Genomic DNA, 18,560 nt, shown 5'->3' on the forward strand with positions numbered 1-18,560 from the left:
AAGAATTAGGAAGCCTAGCTGACAAGTATTTGACAATGTTCCATGTGAATAGATGCAAACTGCTGAGACAGGAAAGCAATTGTGAATGTAGATCTATTTGTAATAATCTATACAACACAAAGTGGAGGAAACAGGTCCATTTAGCAAGTATGGCAGCAGTGAGGAATACAATTGTCAGGTGGAAGACAGGAGAGATAGTTTGTGTGGATGAACTTGTAAAAATCATTGATCTGGTACCATCTGCTTCCACTCATAATAATCATTCTACATTGGGGACAGTTTGGCACTGGAGAAGGATCTATGATGGAGAACTAAACTGATACTTTGGATTAAGAATCTGGGCCAGGAGGAAAAACTTCAGTTTTTACTGCAAAGGTTAGACAGATCTTTATTGAGAAATTTAAGATGCAAAACTGTAAATTGTCTGACATTTGATATCACAAGCTCTATAATTCTGTGGGTGGGAGAGGGGTGGGGGGGGAGATGGTTGAAGGCGAAAAGAGGAAAGGAACAATGTACCTTGAAAGAGTTGTGGAGGTGATAACGTCATCACGTTCCAGGGGGTGTTGGGATAAATATTTGGTAGAAAAGGGCATGGAGAGGTTTGAGAAATAGAATATTGAGGTGCTGCTCTCTTTCCAGCTCTACTGCACACACTTAACTTCTTAGAAGAGCAACTGTTTGCTATGTCTGTCATAAAAAGAGCTTTGAGAGACCAATGTAATAATTTGATCTCCTGTAGGATAAAGGGTCTTTCATTCCTGTTCTGCAGTCTCACCTTCATTCTACAAAGCGAGTTCAACATTTTTGTGCCTTCCTGGGTTGATTTTTTGTGGTTCGGGAAAAATGTACCCATGTTCTTGTAAATAAAACTGAAAAAAAAAAGGGGCAGCACAGTTGCTTCACAGCGGCAGGATCCCAGGTTTGATTCTCAGCTGAGTCACTGTCTGTGCGGAGTCTGCACGTCCCCCCGTGTCTGTGTGGGTTTCGTCCAGGTACTCCGGTTTCCTCCCACAGTCAAAAGATGTGCAGGTTAGGTGGATTGGCCATGCTAAATTGCTAAAGTGTCCAAAGAGGTTAGGTGGGGTTATTGGGTTCCAGGGATAGGGTGCAGGCGTGGGCTTAAGTAGGGTGGTATTTCAAAGGGGCGGTGCAGACCCAATGGGCTGAATGGCCTCCTTTTGCACTGTAAATTCTATGATCTATGTTTTGCTTATTTTGGTCTTTGTTAGCCCTGTACATTCTACACACCACGTAATGAATATGTTTGTCTCAGTTGAAACATATAAATACTTACCATTCCAGTTAGTGCTGAATTAATAAATCGTGGCATACTGTAGGTGTCTCTCCTCATTCTCAGGAAAAACAAACCATATAGACCGGCAGATCCTGTTGATAGCAGAGTATTGACCACAGCAAGACTGGCCAACTGACCATCTCCAGACTCTGTAATGTGACCTTGTGCACCAACAACAAAGCCTAAGGAGCCAATTATTTGCATAAAAGTTCCAAGAACTGCAAGCTTTAAAAAAAAAGGAACAAGTCACCAGATATGTACATCTTGGGCTGGATTCTCCGCTGGCGGAATGCTCCGTTTGGCCGGAAGCCTGGTGGTTTCCCGACGGCATGGGGTTGCCTCACAATGGGAAACTCCATTGACCAGCCGGCGTAACAGAGCATCCCGCCGGCGAGGTGAAACAGAAATGTGGAGCGGCAGAGCGGAGAATCCAGCCCCTTGTCTTTTACTTTACATTTCACTTTATAATTATCCCTTATGATGGAAGAGGCTTTATAATTGACAGAAAATTTCTTAACATAGGAAGAAAATTACAAATTTTGGATCAAATTGAGGAGTGCTTATATCATAGAATTTACAGTGCAGAAGGAGGCCATTCAGCCCATCGAGTCTGCACCAGCTCTTGGAAAGAGCACCCTACCCAAGTCCACACCTCCACCCTATCCCCATAACCCAGCAACCCCACCGAACACTAAGGGCAATTTTGGACACTAAGGGCAATTTATCATGGCCAATCCACCTAACCTGCACATCTTTGGACTGTGGGAGGAAACCGGAGCACCCGGAGGAAACCCACGCACACACGGGGAGAATGTGCAGACAGTGACCCAAGCCGGGAATCGAACCTGGGACCCTGGAGCTGTGAAGCAATTGTGCTAACCACTATTCTACCGTGCTGCCCGTGCTTCCCCCATTTTGGATCAAATTGAGTCATGCCTATATGGGGGAATTAATTTTTTTATTTCAGGGTCCAATATCAGACTCAAGAACCCACAAGATTAGGTAATTAGCTGTGGGGCACAAAGGACCACAGACATCTCTTTCCACTAGAGAGAGACAATTAGTTACACATACCTTAATGGGCATCAATCCACAAACATAGGGCAAGGCAATAAGGACGAACCACCATAGTCAATACCCCCCACGTCATCTTCATACACCATACCTTCCATAACGCCTGCCACTTCCATATCTTCCATTCCCACTCCATGCCCCCTATAAATTCCATTTCCACTCCATATCTTTTTATCGTATTCTCCATATAGCCCAATCAGTATGTACCATTGGCAGAGCTCAGGGAATATTTGAAATGGAAATTTAAAGATATAAACATCCAACAATCTAATTAAACTGTAATATCCAAATACACTTCAAACTGAAAAAAGGTAATCCGTAAATCCCATTCAAAAATGAATATCACTTAACTGGGCTGGGCACAATAAGAAATCTCACAACACCAGCTTAAAGTCCAACAGGTTTGTTTTGAATCACTAGCTTTCAGATCGCAGCTCCTTCATCAGGTGAAATTAAATGAAATGAAAATCGCTTATTGTCACAAGTAGGCTTCAAATGAAGTTACTGTGAAAAGTCCCTCGTTGCCACATTCCGGCGCCTGTTAAGCTGCGCTCCGAAAGCTAGTCATTCGAAACAAATCTGTTGGACTTTAACCTGGTGTTGTAAGACTTCTTACTTTTGTCTGCAGGACAGATTATTATAATTAATCACTGGAGTAAAACACGTGAGAAAGGATGTGCTAGCACTAGAGGGGGTGCAGAGGAGGTTCACTGGGCTGATCCCGGAGTTGAGGGGGTTATCGTATGAGGAGAGGCTGAGTAGATTGGGATTATATTCACTGGAATTCAGAAGGTTGAGGGGGGATCTAATAGAAACATATAAAATTTTGAAGGGAATGGATAAGATACAAGTAGAAAGGATGTTTCCACTGGTAGGTGAAAGTAGGACAAGAGGGCATAGCCTCAAGATTAGGGGGAGCAGATTTAGGACTGAATCAAGGAGGAACTTCTTCACTCAGAGGGTGGTTAAAGTATGGAATTCCCTACCGAAAGGAGTAGTAAACGCTACTTCATTGAATATATTTAAAGATAGGGTAGATGTTTTTTTGAAAAATAAAGGAATTACAGGATATGGCGAGAATGCGGGTAAGTGGTCTGAGACCACGAATAGATCAGCCATCTTATAGAATGGCGGAGCAGGCTCGAAGGGCCGGACGGTCTACTTCTGCTCCTAGTTCTTATTTTGTAACACTTCAATTAAGTTACTGTGAAAAGCCTCTAGTTGCCACATTCCGCGCCTGTTTGGGTACGCGGAGAGATAATTCAGAATGTCCAAATTACCTAACAGCACGTCTTTCGGGACTTGTGGGTGGAAACCGGAAAAGCGGGAGGAAACCCACGCAGACATGGAGAAAACATCAGACTCCACACAGACAGTGACCCAAGCCTGAATCGAACCTGGGACCCTGGCGCTGTGAAGCAATAGTGCTAACCACTGTGCTACATGTCACGCAATTCCAGGCGTAGGTGACTTTTCTCTCTTCCCCATTTGGGACTTGGGTTTCCCCATAGTTCGCAACACCTCTGGAGCAGGATTCTCCATCCCGCCGCGCCATATTTATGTTTCAGCACGCCAGTGGGATGCTCCGTTACGCCGGCTGATCAATGGGGTTTCCCATTGTGGGGCAGCACCACGCCATCGGGAAACCCTGGGGCTGCCGGCAAAATGGAGCATCCCGCCGGTGGAGAATCCAGCCCGATATTCTGTGAAGCAAATCATCTATCAAAATAGTCCCCACTCTATGAAAATAGTGGGTAGAGTCAGCAAGCATGATTACGGAATACGAGCTTACTACCCATTATTTTTTCCTTGAGCCATAAAATCCAGCATGGTGGGAACGAGGGCAAGAATCCTAGAATCAGATCCCATCTGCCATTTTTAAATCTCTTGTCTTTATTCTGACATGGATAGTGGAATGAACATCAGGGCCTGTGGCTTTGCTGGAATTTTCATTTATGGTCTATCTAGAATTTCCATCTAAGTTGCAGAAGCTGACTGGGTGTGCGCCCAACGGAATTTCTGCTGACACAGAATGGTCACAGTACAGAAGGAAGCCATTTGGCATGTCATGTCTGTGCTGGCTCTCCAAAAAAACAATTTACCTCTTTAATGCCACGCCCCTGTCTTCACCATATAGCCCTGCAATTTTTTTTTCAAATACTCAAATATCCCTTTGAAAGCCTCAATTGAATGTGCCTCTACCATGCTCTCAGGCAGTGCATTACAGATCCTAACCATTTCCTCATGTCGCCAATGCTTCTTTTGCCATTTACTCTTCTTTTATCTGGTGCTTGTACCTTCTGCCAATGGAACAGTTTCCCCCATCTACTCTCCTGATTTTGAATACCTCTGTCAGGGGCTTTTCACAGTAACTTCATTGAAGTCTACTTGTGACAATAAGCGATTTTCATTCATTTCATTTCATTTCAAATCTCCTCTTCACCTTTTTCCTTCTTTGTTAGGAACTCAAAGTTAACAGATCAAGATTTACCATCTGAATCGGAGATGATCCTTGCATCAGGTCCTTCAGGAATTGGCCCATGCCGTTAAAACCACTGGCTTTATTTATCCCAAGGGAATTGGGATATGATCAAATAATACTCCACCACAGAGTAATCCAAGAGGGTTGGAAGGTAAAAACATGAAGCAAATAAGGACCTTTAAATACAGTAAGTTAAATAGATTTAACTTCTAATGTTCATGTTCCCAACAATTTCAGCTTTTAAAAATGTATAACTTTTCCTTGACTTACAGGTAAACTATAGCCTTGATTGGTGATAGGTGTTGTACTGCGGGCAACATGCGCATTTGTGACAACTGATGCAATCAGTGCTGCTGTGCCCCCAACTAAGAATACCACTCCACTTCCAGCATAATCCTTAAAAAATAAAATGGATCAACTAGTTAAGGATATATTGTGGTACTTATAGAATATACAAGTTATTTCAAAGATCTTGACAGTGGAAGGTAAAAGCATAAGAAAACACTTGAAGCCTGATTTTCTGATAATGATACAACATAAATTGCACTGGCCCATGGTTCTGGGCACATCTGCAGTTCAATAAGCTATATTGGATTATTTGATAGGAGTCATCGTCACAATTTGAATAGGCTACCATTATATAAAAACCATGCCCAATTATGCTGCACGCAGTTTAAACATTTAGCTTGCCAATAAAGAGGAAATTGTGATTTTGTCTAATTGCTACATAGGAACATAGGAATTAGGAGTAGAAGTAGGTTATTCAGCCCTTCCAGCCTGCTCTGCCATTCTATCAGATGATGGCTGATCTTAAATCCACCTCCCTGCTGGTTCCCCAAATCCCTTTAATCTGATTTTTTTCATGAGAAGTATATCAGTCTCCTCTTGAAACCAATTAATGATTCATGTAGAGGGTGGGGAACAAGTTAAAGCGGGGAATTAGGTAACAGTTAACCATCTGTATATGCTGCATATTTCTTTATAGTTCTTATTAATAAAGGTTAACTGTATTTACATTTACAAACCTGGTGACTGTAATTATAGGGCAGCCAAGGGCCAAAGACTTTGGGTATTTCTGTTTGAGTATTATTGCTTAATTCAATTGTGACTCCAGGTCAAGTGGGCTGGAATTGACCATACACTAGCCCAGGGTGTCGTAACACAGTACATCTGCAAGTGAAAATTCTACATGTTTTGTTTACCTAAATTACACCAACAAGCAGGAGCCAAATCAACAGGCGACATTGCATTAGAACATAGAACAGTACAGCACAGAACAGGCCCTTCGGCCCTCAATGTTGTGCCGAGCCATGATCACCCTACTCAAACCCACGTATCCACCCCATACCTGTAACCCAACAACCCCCCCCCTTAACCTTACTTTTTTATTAGGACACTACGGGCAATTTAGCATGGCCAATCCACCTAACCCGCACATCTTTGGACTGTGGGAGGAAACCGGAGCACCCGGAGGAAGCCCACGCACACAGGGGGAGGACGTGCAGACTCCACACAGACAGTGACCCAGCCGGGAATCGAACCTGGGACCCTGGAGCTGTGAAGCATTTATGCTAACCACCATGCTACCCTGCTGCCCCTAATTAATTATAGCAAATCATTAATCATAGCAAACAACACAATGTTCTGAATCCAATACGTAACAGATGTCAAAGCTGGAAAATGGGATTGCAATGGTCAGATGGTTGTGTTTGACCAGTGCAGAGGCGATGGGCCTAAGGGCCTTTTCTGTGCTGTCTGATTCTATGACTATGTCACACATGGACAGCATTGCTACTTTTGATGCTGAAGTGGTGAAAATTTGTAATTTTTAATTTGTACAATGCAACCTAAAATAAAATGATCTTCTAATTGTCAAGTGGCCTAACAATTACGTGTACATTAAAATTTTAGGACTTTAGCATTTTACTTGCCTCAACTGGAAGAATTAGATAAAAAAGACCTGACTGATGCCAAAAGGATCGAGAAACAATTGGATAAACAAATCCTATAACAAAGCAAATTTAAAATGTGACTATTAATTAACTTAGTGCTCAGAGTATTTGAATAATAAACCAGACACACATTGCAGAATTTTCCTCTCACTATTTCACTCTCACTCCTTCAGAAGGAACAGCAGTTTTTGAGTAGGCAGCACCAATGTTTCTCACGTGTTATGTGCTCTCTTGTCCTTACCCCATGACCACCTACTGCCTCAAACTCAGTTTCACTCATGAACCACTCCATAGATGGGCAACGTTTTGGAGGTGATCTGCAGACAACAGGTCAACAGGCACATCTTTGGATCATTCCAAGCCACGATAACAAATGCCAAATCAGTCATTTGGCTGCCCATATATGCATCAGGCCATCAACGAAGGCTTTGTGTGCGTGGGGCAGCATGTTCATCTCCATCCCTGTGAAAATGGGAATTCAACTTTCCAAAGCACAGAGGGCAGGATTCTCCAGTCCGCCAGCCGAGTATTCCTGGGCAGCGCGCCCTCACCGGCAGCAGGATTCTCCATTCCTGCCACCTTCCAATGGGATTTCCCATTGTGGCCACCCCACCCCGCCGGACAACACGCGGCCGTTGGTGCACTGCCAACACAACGGAGGAACCCACCAATGGAGAATCCAGCACAGGATTTCTTTTGGATGCTAGGATCCCAAGAATACTGAGCATGCTGGATGGCACCCAAGTATTGGAAATAGCATTGAGCAAGGCCATCATCTCCTGGCAAGCAAAGGTATATTTTCCTCAGGATGATGCAATACAGTACAAAATAAGGAACCAACTGATCGCATGCAGTAGCATGCCTACTTTGTTTTCCATGTGCTGCACTGGTCTCCATTAGTTTTCCATGGGATGGAATGTTTTGCCCCGTTGGTTTTCTTTCACCCCATTCTTGCCTTGTACCCATTACTTCGCACAGCTCTGGAAAAGCCTGGTAAACATAATTAATTTCCTTTATAAAAGATCAAACAATATTTGATCCCATATGTAGCCACTTAATTTAAAATTTAAACTGCTGTCTAGATTCTGAACACGCTCCACTGGCAAAAGCCTGAGAGAACTGCGCAATGAGTTTATGCCAGTTAGTCAAATAAGCTGACCCTGTAAAATTGGGCACGTTTACATTAGTGTACTAGTGACTCACTAGAATCAGGAAACATCATTAAAGTTCCAAAGCACAGATTTTGCCTGCCACACAAAAATTATTTACAATGTTGATAAACACTGTGATTTTCTTGATTTTAGAGAAAAATAAGGAGCTTTCTCAAAAAAAGGAAATCAGTAGCCAGCTAAAACTGTGGGCGGGATTCTCCGGCTCTTCATACTCGTTTTCTGTTGTGGCGCACCCCCGCCAGCAGCGGGACCCTCCATCCCGCCAGCTGGCCAATGGGGTTTCCCGTTATGGGCACCATCATGCTGTTGGGAATTCCGCAGCCGTGAGTGCGCTGCCGGCGAAGCGGAGGATCCTGTCGACGGAGAATCCAGCACTGTATTCTTTGCAATTGAACAACTTAATACATGTTACTACATCAAATTTTGCTAGTCCAATATTGTTATTCACAAATGCAAGGCATTGAGTTGGTACCAATCTTGATGCATTCTTTAAAGTGTGCAAGCAATATAATTTCTGCTGTACATTAAAACTTCAATAGATGCATATCCATAAAAAATATGTACACTACCTGCCAAAATGTAGCTGGATATGACGTAACCAATTGGCTCTGTTCTTTGTGTAATAGCGCCTGATACGATAGTGGTTACAATAGCACATCTTGCATAATTAAAAAAGAAGTGTGAAAAGTTGACATTTCCAAAAGTAAAGAAATTCTTATTTCCAATAATTCTTTCTTGATCTCCAAAAGCAAAGGCATAGCCGTGTATCCAGTAGGCAAGTAAAGACACAACTACGAAACAAAATAAACCTTATTAATTAATTTTTCAGTGCTGTACAGAATTAAGTCAGATTAGTGACTGAAAAGCCAATTTCCTAACTAGTTTGACTATTTCTGAAACATTCACAGAAATTCAAAGTTTTATTAAATGTGTTCAGCTTGTAAGTAATTCAGAGGAATTCTCTCGTTTTATATTGTTCTGCTTCAAGGAGTTGCACAACTGTAGTCCAAAATTTTTTTGATGTTATATTTCCTTTTTTCTTGCAGTGGTCCAGATGTTACTTGTGGTAAGAAGTAACATCTTACCATGTGAAATGCATGTGGGAAACTTTCACATGTGGGTTATTTTGCTTTAGAGTACAACGTAGTGTGTCTCACCAATTTTAAGTGTAATGCCTTTTTAAATATCTGTGTATAGTTTTGTGTGTTAGAAATGTTGTATTCAATGGAAATGAGCGGAAAAAAGCCATACAAAGATAGTCAGGCAAATTCAATTATGCAATGGACTTTGTTACACCATGTAATTATTTTTGCAAAGTTTTCTAAGGCGCTATTTGAAAATGTAGGCAGCAAAATTGGATAGCCCGTGCAAATAGTATGGGGATCATATTGTGCAATGACTCCGTGCCGGTTTCTTCCATTGCAGGTAGCTTATAAACTTTGTGCAGACTGCGGATTTAGATGAAAGCTGCCTGATGCCCAGAGCCAAGTGTGACTCTGAAAGTGTTGCATGTCTCAGCACGGGCTCAAGTTTATGCAATGCCAGTACCATTTAAAGCTAGGTTAGGCTATTTAAAGCCAACTTGCAATTCTTGGAGAAGTGCATTTTGGCTGGAAAAGATGCTGGAATTGGCTGGGCAAGGCATTCTGAGCAGGGAGAACGGTGACTAATGGGGGAAACAGGACAGAGAGTTCAGATCAAGGCTCAAATACACACCACAGGAGGCTTTGGTGCAGGAAGTGGAAAAGAGGAGACATGCCCTTTATCCACAAATGCCCTTCAGATAAACTGTGAAAAAGCAATGGGAAGAAGAGTAATCCCGAGGCTCTCAGTGCAAAAGGTTTAACGGCCTCAGCTAATGATTAAAGTCAGTGAATAAATCTTCAACAGCATGGGAGGGATTGCCGATGCGATTGGGTGGAGAATAGGCTCCAACGCCAAAATCGCGGCTGGTGCCAATTTGATGCCAAATCGCAATTCTCCGTCACCTTGACAGCGGCACCAATGCATTCCGGACGCACGTACAGTAAGTAAGCACCGTTTGCACATTATTAGCGGGCCCAACCTGGTTTTCTCCGGGGCCTCTGCGATTCTCCTCCTCCGATGGGCCGACTTCCTGACAGCGCAGTTCACTTGCGCCTTTCAGAAATCGTGAAATCGGTGTGGTGGCTGCTGAGGGGGAGAGAGAGGAGGTAGGACATGGAGATGAGCGACTGCGGGGCCGGACATTGGCCGTACTGGCTGGGGTAGATGGGGCCCTGCCAAGGTTGGGGGATGGAGGGCTGACGGGGGAACAGGCCAAGTGGTCAGGGTGGCCCCCCCCCCCCCACGGGACTGGGTCGGTGCCCAGGCATGGACCGCCTTTACGGTGGCCACCTTGCTGCACAGCCACTAACCACCCACCTTGGCCCCTGGTTCTGCAGAGTGACACCAGCCGTATGGGCTCACCCACCCCCACACACCCCCACCCGCCACCCCCTCCCCAACCACAACCAGACGCCACCCACCGACACCCACCCAGGGCAAAACCTACAGTAGCTGCTACAAGGGCCGCGGTGCATAACCCTGGCAAGCAGAGTGCCAGGCAGCATCAGGGACTTGCACCAGGGCCAGAAGCCCCCACAGTACCGGCCACCAATGGGGCCAAGGGTGTGGGAATTGGAGGTGGGGAGGTGGGGAATAGGAGACATGCAGTGATGGACCCCGCAGTGCCAACTGGGGCCACCATGTAGCCCAAAGGACCTGGCTGGGCACGGGAGGTACACACCAATGCTAACACATTGGCCTTTCATCTCCTGCAGACAATGGATATTGGAATTCAACCAACAATGGTGGCCCTGCTCAAGGAGGAAGCTGCAGCAGCAGAGTGGGCAGCAACGGAGCATGCAGCAGAGGGACAGGTGGCAGCCGCCCAGTAGGCCGAGGAGGAGGTACAAAGGAGGCACCGCACGAGGCCTCGTGTGTACCTACAACGCCTGTCATTCAAGGACTTGCCGGACCGGGCATGTCGAAGACTCTGGCTGAGCAGAGAGACAGTGCACCATACCTACCAGATGATGGCATACCTGGCACCGTGACGGTATGGGGGAGGACACATGCTCCTGGTGGCTCTCAAGGTGACAGTCGTCCTGAACCTGTATGCGATGAGGTCCTTCCAGGCGCCGAGTGGGGACTGTAATGTTACTGGAAAGAATGCTAGAAGTCGTCCAGTAGTTGAAGGAAGGTTTATTGTGCTACACAACTTAAATGATTGTGTGAGCTCTTACTTACAGAACTACACTTGTAAAGGTTACACTTCTCTATGCTCTGCAACTAGGCCTGGCCACACTAGCAGCCCTGAGCTCACTTCCGTCCCTGTTCTCCTCACCGTCTGTTCAGACAAAGTGAGGGGGAGGGCCTTCGGCGTCACTCTTATACGTCCCCGTGCTGCCCCCTAATGGTATTTCCATTTCCCATCAGCCCCTTCTGTACACACTCAAGTGAGGATCACTACAGGGACCTGTTCGAGATCTCACAGACCTCAGTGCACAAGTGCATCCAGGCCATCGCGGAGGCCTTGTATGCCCAGGCGGCTCAATACATCCACTTCAATGTGGACCGAATCTGCCAGTGTCCCAGGGCAACGGGGTTTGCTGCCATCACTGGGATGGCCCAGATCCAGGGTGTGATCGACGGGATGCATGACCCCTGCAAGCATCTGCAGATGACAGGCCTCTCTACCCCAACCAAAAGGAGTTCCACTCGATGAATGTGCAACTAATATGTGACCATCAGTTGCGCATCATGCACGTCTGTGCCCGATACCTGGGCAGTGTTCATGATGCCTTCATCCTTGCACACTGGACAATTCGCAACATGTTCAACATGCCCCCAGCTGAGGGGGTTGGCTCCTGGGTGACAGGGGTTATCCACTGTGGCCATGGATGATGACGCCGCAGGTCGACGAGGAGAGCCGCTACAACGAAGCCCATGCAGCGACCAGGAGCATGATCAAATGGTGCTTTGGGCTCCTGAAGATGCGGTTCAGGTGCCTGGAGCGCTCTGGAGGTGCCCTCCAGTATGATGCTGAGAGGGTCACCCGCATCATGGCAGCCTGCTGCATCCTCCACAACATCGCACAGCAGAGGGACGGTGTTGGAGGAGGAAGAGGAATGCCAGGCCTCATGCGACGAGGAGGATGCGGGGGAGGGGGAGCAGGACATGAAGTCCAGGCAGGCACGGTTGGCCGCATGACGTGTGCGCCAAGGCCAACGCACATGGGATGCTCTGATCGCCTCCAGGTTCACCGAATGGGGGTGGGGAGGTGTGCTGGCCAGGGGCACTGCATCCCAACTGGAAACCTCCTAACTCCCCACCCCACCTCCAGCTTGACCACCCACCTCCTGCAACCCCCTCCACGATACATACCTGCCGCACTACGAGATGGGGGTCCTGGGTTGGCAGTAACAGCGGGTCTGGTCCATGGCATGGGAGGATGATGGCAATCCACTCAGTGATGAGCTCTGGTGCTTCGCATCATATGGCAACATCTGACTCCTGCCCATGGTAGCACTTTCCACAATCTACCTGGGTGACCCCTACATGCGAGCTGACCATTCCATCACATGGTGCCATCAGATCCCTAGGGTGGCAGAGCCCAGGCTGTCATGTTCTGTAGACTGGCCGCAGTGAATGATGAACCACAGATCATATAGTTTAATATCGTCTATTATAGAACAACTCCGTGGTAAGATAACTCGGACAAATAAAATAATGAACAACAACTAACGCTAAGTAACTATTGTGGACTACTGCAAATATGTCTATCTCTCAGCACGACCAACTCCCAACTCGAGATCACATGGTGACATGATGGGTTTACAATGCCACCTAGTGGTCACAGGTCATACAGGACATTATGTACAAACTTACATTATGCATATCATCACACAGGCCACCCAGAAGGTCCGCCAATTCCCCCCAACATCCGTCCATCTCCATCATCCCTCGCCTCCCCCTCACTCCCCCACAGGCCAGCACCGCCCAGCCCACCCCTCACACCCATCTGACACAGTACTGAGGCAGGTTGTAACAGTGGTTTCAGGTGTTTAATGTGAACGAATATATATAGTTTTGTGCCCTAGCTCCTATAGTTATACTGTGCCCTCCACCCGTGACAACTTAAACAGTGTCTAAACTTCGCGCCTTACGGGCCCAAACGCTACGTCTAGCTGGTTCCCCAGACGACACAGCAGGAGCAGATGCAGCCTGCTGTGATTCCTGCCCTGCGACCTGGGTCCCTGTTGACAGGGAGGAGTCTGGTCTTCTCCAGACAGCATGTCATCGGTCTTTGTAACCTTTGTGTTAGACCTGTTTCCTGCTGGACATGGGGATATGTTACATCAGTAGTCCTCAACCCTGGATCGTTACATTATTGGATCCTAAATCTGCTACTCCTGCAAGTTATAACCCCCCGTGAGATAAGCAATGCTCGTGGAAGGCAGCAGTTCACCATATGGGACTCTGGAGATGTTCATGACTGATAGCTTCTGGGTCCCTGCTCTTGCATAGGGTCAAAGCAAACTGCTGAAACTTGATTGATACCAAGGATCTGACCCAACTGGAAGACATCATGGGCAGGACTCTCCATTTCTGAGACAAAGTGTTGACGCCAATGCAGAATCTGTGGACTTTTACGGCAGAAAAGTCGGCGCTGCACCTGGACTGATTCCGCTTCTGTTAAGGGGCTAGCACAGGTGCCACGTGGAACACAATCGACTCTAATGGGAAACGGTGCCGGATTCGCCGTTCGCAATTGACACTCAAAAGCTGACAAGCTACAGCCGTATATAAACAATTCTTCCCACACATACACCATCCTAGCCAACAAGATGGCAGGGAGCAGAGCAGCCCGAAGGTTCAGAGACACCGAGCTGAGATCCTGTTTGACGCGGTGGAGTAGTGGCGGATGACCCTGTATCCCGGCCCAACTGCCGCCGTTCATCTTGCCTGGACGCAGGTGGCAGAGGCCATGAGCGCCACCAGCAACATCTTCCGGACGGGCCAGCAGTGCCGCAAAAACTGCACAACCTCAGGGTGGCCAAAGTGAGTAGGCAGTAGTGTACCCCTGGCACTAGCCCCGTCCAACACAACCGTAACCCAACCACCCAGCACCCCCCCCTCCCCCAGGGGACGGTTGAATCTCCACGCTGCACCACCTGCAGTTACCCATACCAGCAATGGCCGGGTGACCTGGCCACTGAGGCCATCATGTACGCACCCCCTGGGCTGCATGCATCAATTTAATCGACTTAAGAACAGTAAAGATCGATTATGGAATCGGCCCTCAAGCCTGGATGCCTGGAACTCGGCCCGCAGGATGCAGAGGCTAAAGAAATCTTCTCTCACTAGATCCGGAGCTTCAAGGCCTACCTGGCAGAAGCGAGCACAGCCGAAATGACAGAGGATCAGAAGCTAAGTCTACTGCACGCGAGGGTGAGCCACAGAATCTCTTCGCAACTAAACTCGGCCAGTTCATATACTGCGGTGCTAGCAGTTCTCGATAAAATTTATGTAAGGCCTATCAATGAAGGTTACGCTCGCCATGTGTTCACGACTCGCCGCCAGCGGCCTACAGAATCACTCGCCGAATTCTAAGGGAAATCAATAATTTGTCCAATGACTGTAATTACCAAGCGGTTACCGCAGCTGAACACAGGGAACTTGCGGTACGCGATGTTTTTGTAGCGGGCCTCAGGTCTAACTATGTGCGCCAACGATTGCTGGAAAAGGGGGCCAAGGACTTAGAAACGACTGTGGAAGCTGCTACCACGATGGAGGTCTCCTTCCGCAGCCTTAACTAGTTCCCCGCGGACCCCTGCGACCCAATCATGGGCCCCCGACCAGCGACTCCCCCAGGCCTGTGCTACGCGGCCGCCCAGCCACCATGCTGCCCCAGCCAGCCACTATGCTGCTCCAGCCAGCCACTATGCTGCTCCAGCCTGCCATTTCTGCGGCCAGAACCAGCACCCGTGGCAGCACTGCCCGGCCTGCAGCGCGACCTGCAGCAGCTGCGGGCGAAAAGGACATTACGCAAGAGTGTGCCTCGCTAAAAGGGCCCCAGCTTCCAACTCCCCAGTGACTCGAAGTAATCGCTCCCCTCACTCGCAGGCCCACGGGGCCCGAAATGCTGCGGCCTTTTCCCCGACTCCGCCCCCTCCAGCCACGTGCGATCCATGGGGGCCGCCATCTTGGAAAACCTCCACCACGCGGCCGGCCACGTGCGACTTATGGGGGCGGCCATCTTGGACGCCATCTTCCTCGTCGCCTGCCACGTGCGATCCACGGGCCTGATCGACATCTCCGCGCTCCGACAACTCTGCGGAAGAATTCGAATTCGACTATGAACTCAGAGGGCAGTCATCACAGGGCCACTCCAGCACAGCTCATTGAGCCGCCGACTACCCGCAACTCAGCACGATCACCCTGGACCAATCACGACCAAAGAATCTACAAAACTCGATGGCAGAGGTCCATATCAACGGGTACAAAACGCCATGCCTCTTCGACTCCGGGAGCACGGAGAGCTTCATACATCCAGACCTGGTAAGACGCTGATCGCTCCCCGTTTTCCCCGTGCAGCAAACTATCTCGCTCGCTTCAGGCTCCCATTCGGTCCAGATCCAGGGGCGCACCGCCGCGACACACAATCCGAGGCGCTAGCTGCTCGAAATTCAAACTCTACGTTTTGCCCAAACTCTGCGCGCCACTCTTATTAGGCCTAGACTTCCAGTGTAACCTCAAGAGCCTCACCCTCAGCTTCGGAGGGCCCCTGCCCCCACTCACGATCTGCAGCCTTGCTACGCTGCGAATTCCCCCCCCCCTCTCTTCGCCAATCTCACACAGGACTGTAAACCCGTAGCCACTCGTAGCAGGCGGTATAGCCTGCTGGATAGGGTATTTATCAGAGCAGAGGTCCGAAGGCTACTCAGTGAGGGGGTTATAGAGGCCAGCAATAGTCCCTGGAGAGCTCAGGTGGTGGTCGTTAAGACCGGGGAAAAATTCCGTATGATGGTCGACTACAGTCAGACCATAAATAGATTTACGCTCCTCGACGCGTATCCCCTCCCCAGGATTGCAGACATGGTAAATCAGATCGCCCAGTACCGGCTCTTTTCCACGGTGGATCAGAAGTCTGCATACCACCAGCTCCCAATCCGCCCGGAGGACCGCCACTACACGGCATTCGAGGCCGATGGCCGCCTCTTCCATTTCCTCCGGGTCCCTTTCGGCGACACTAATGGGGTCTCGGTGTTCCAACGAGCAATGGACCGAATGGTGGACCAGTACTGGCTGTGGGCCACGTTTCCGTACTTGGACAATGTCACCATCTGCGGCTATGACCAGCAGGACCACGACGCCAATCTCCACTGTTTTCTCCAGACGGCACAAAAACTGAACCTCACGTACAACAAGGAGAAATGTGTTTTCTGCACAACCAGACTAGCCATCCTCGGCTATGTCGTGGAAAATGGAGTCCAGGGCCCAGACCCGGACCGTATCCCCCTCTTAGAACTCCCCCTCCCCCATTGCCCCAAGGCCCTCAAACGGTGCTTGGGCTTCTTTTCCTACTACGCCCAGTGGGTCCCTCGATATGCAGACAAAGCCCGCCCACTCTTTAGCGTCACACGATTTCCCGTCAGCCGAATCACGCCAGGCCTTCGACGGCATCAAGGAGGACATCGCCAAAGCGGCCATGCGGGAGGTGGATGAATCCACCCCATTTCAGGTAGAGAGCGACGCCTCAGAGGTAGCTCTTGCAGCCACGTTAAATCAGGCAGGGAGACCAGTCGCATTTTTCTCCCGTACCCTATCAGCTTCAGAACTCCGACAATCCTCAGTCGAGAAAGAAGTACAAGCCATTGTGGAGGCTACCCGTTACTGGAGGCACTACCTCGCAGGTAGGAGGTTCACACTCATCACCGACCAAAGATCGGTTGCCGTCATGTTCGACAACTGGCAAAGGGGCAAAATTAAAAACGACAAACTACTGAGGTGGAGGATCGAACTCTCCACCTACAATTACGATATTAAATATCGACCTGGGAAGCTCAACGAGCCTCCGGATGCCCTATCCCGCGGGACATGCGCCAGCGCGCAGATCGATCGATTAAAAGTCATCCACAATTACCTCTGCCACCCCGGGGTCACCCGGCTCGCCCACTACATCAGGGCCCGAAACCTGCCTTTCTCCAACGAGGAGGTAAAAGCGATCACCAGGGACTGCCCGATCTGTGCGGAGTGCAAACCGCACTTCTATAGACCAGACAGGGCCCACCTGGTCAAGGCTTATAGGCACTTTGAACGCCTCGCGATTGATTTCAAAGGGCCACTCCCCTCAACTAACAAGGACGATTACTTTTTGAACATCGTAGACGAGTTCTCCCGTTTCCCATTCGCTATCCCGTGCCCCGACATGACCTCCCACACAGTCATTAGGGCCCTGCATAGCATCTTCAACCCGTTTGGTTTCCCCAGCTACGTACACAGCGACCGGGATTCGTCCTTCATGAGCGACGAGCTGCGTCAGTACCTGCTCGACAAGGGCATTGCCTCGAGCAGGACTACCAGCTACAACCCCAGGGGGAACGGGCAGGTGGAAAGGGAGAACACGACTGTCTGGAAGACAGTCCTACTGACCCTCCGGTCTAGAAAGCTCCAAGTCTCCCAGTGGCAGGAAGTCCTCCCAGACGCGCTCCACGCTATTAGGTCCCTTTTGTGCATGGCGACCAATCAGACCCCTCACGAGAGGCTTTTCATTTTTTCCAGGGGCACTACCACGGGGGTCTCACTTCCGGCATGGCTGAGGATGCCGGGCCCCGTACTTTTGAGGAAACACGTCAGGGCGCACAAAACCGACCCCCTTGTTGAAAAGGTGTGCCTGCTCCACTCCAACCCCCAGTACGCATTCGTCGAGTTCGCTGACGGCCGTCAGGACACGGTATCCCTCCGGGATCTGGCACCCGCCGGGTCCAGCGCCCCCTCTACCCCCACAGAAGGACCTCTCACCCTACACCCCATGCTGCCACCCCCTTGCGCTCCCGAGCCCACGAGCTCGCTCCACCAGTTCCGCGCCCCCGCGCCGGCCTGCCCCCAGCGCCCCCAGTCGAACCAGGAGAGTATGAAGCTCGGATACAACCCTCCCTGGAGTCCGCCATCATACCCCAGCACACAACACCCATCCAGCCACCGCAAGAGGCTGCAACCCCGGTGCTCCGCAGATCACAAAGGACAATTCAACCACCAGACAGACTGACGTTGTAGGCCACCACCCCCGCCGGACTTGATGTTTTTTGCAGGTGGTGAATGTGGTTGAATGTAATATATATATATATATATGATAATTCACACTGTCTTTGTAAGAGCAGTAGCGCTATCCTACCACTAGGGGGAGTAGCACTGGGAGTACTCAGGAACTTGTACTGGGCTCCACCCTTGGCTCCGCCCACGACTCCTCCCCCTAGTGCAGCTGTATAAATACCCTTGCCCAGAGTCAGCCTGAGTTCGCTAAGAGTTCATCAACGGGTAACAGGCTGGCTCTGAAG

At 49.0% G+C, this 18,560-nt stretch overlaps 1 protein-coding gene across 3 annotated transcripts in view; it reads right to left on the bottom strand.

Moving 5' to 3' along the window:
- Positions 1–18,560, bottom strand: part of LOC119965023 (putative ammonium transporter 1) — a 161,248-nt gene that overhangs the window by 60,532 nt on the left and 82,156 nt on the right. For all 3 annotated transcript variants that reach the window (XM_038795228.1, XM_038795230.1, XM_038795231.1), the window contains 4 exons: positions 8,547–8,768; positions 6,785–6,858; positions 5,124–5,249; positions 1,298–1,522 (listed from right to left, as the gene is read on the bottom strand). In XM_038795228.1, coding sequence (XP_038651156.1) covers positions 1,298–1,522; positions 5,124–5,249; positions 6,785–6,858; positions 8,547–8,768 — 647 coding nt within the window. The remainder of the gene's footprint in view (positions 1–1,297; positions 1,523–5,123; positions 5,250–6,784; positions 6,859–8,546; positions 8,769–18,560) is intronic.

Source organism: Scyliorhinus canicula, chromosome 4 (genome assembly GCF_902713615.1).
Source record: "Scyliorhinus canicula chromosome 4, sScyCan1.1, whole genome shotgun sequence".
In the NCBI taxonomy this organism is placed as follows: domain Eukaryota; kingdom Metazoa; phylum Chordata; class Chondrichthyes; order Carcharhiniformes; family Scyliorhinidae; genus Scyliorhinus; species Scyliorhinus canicula.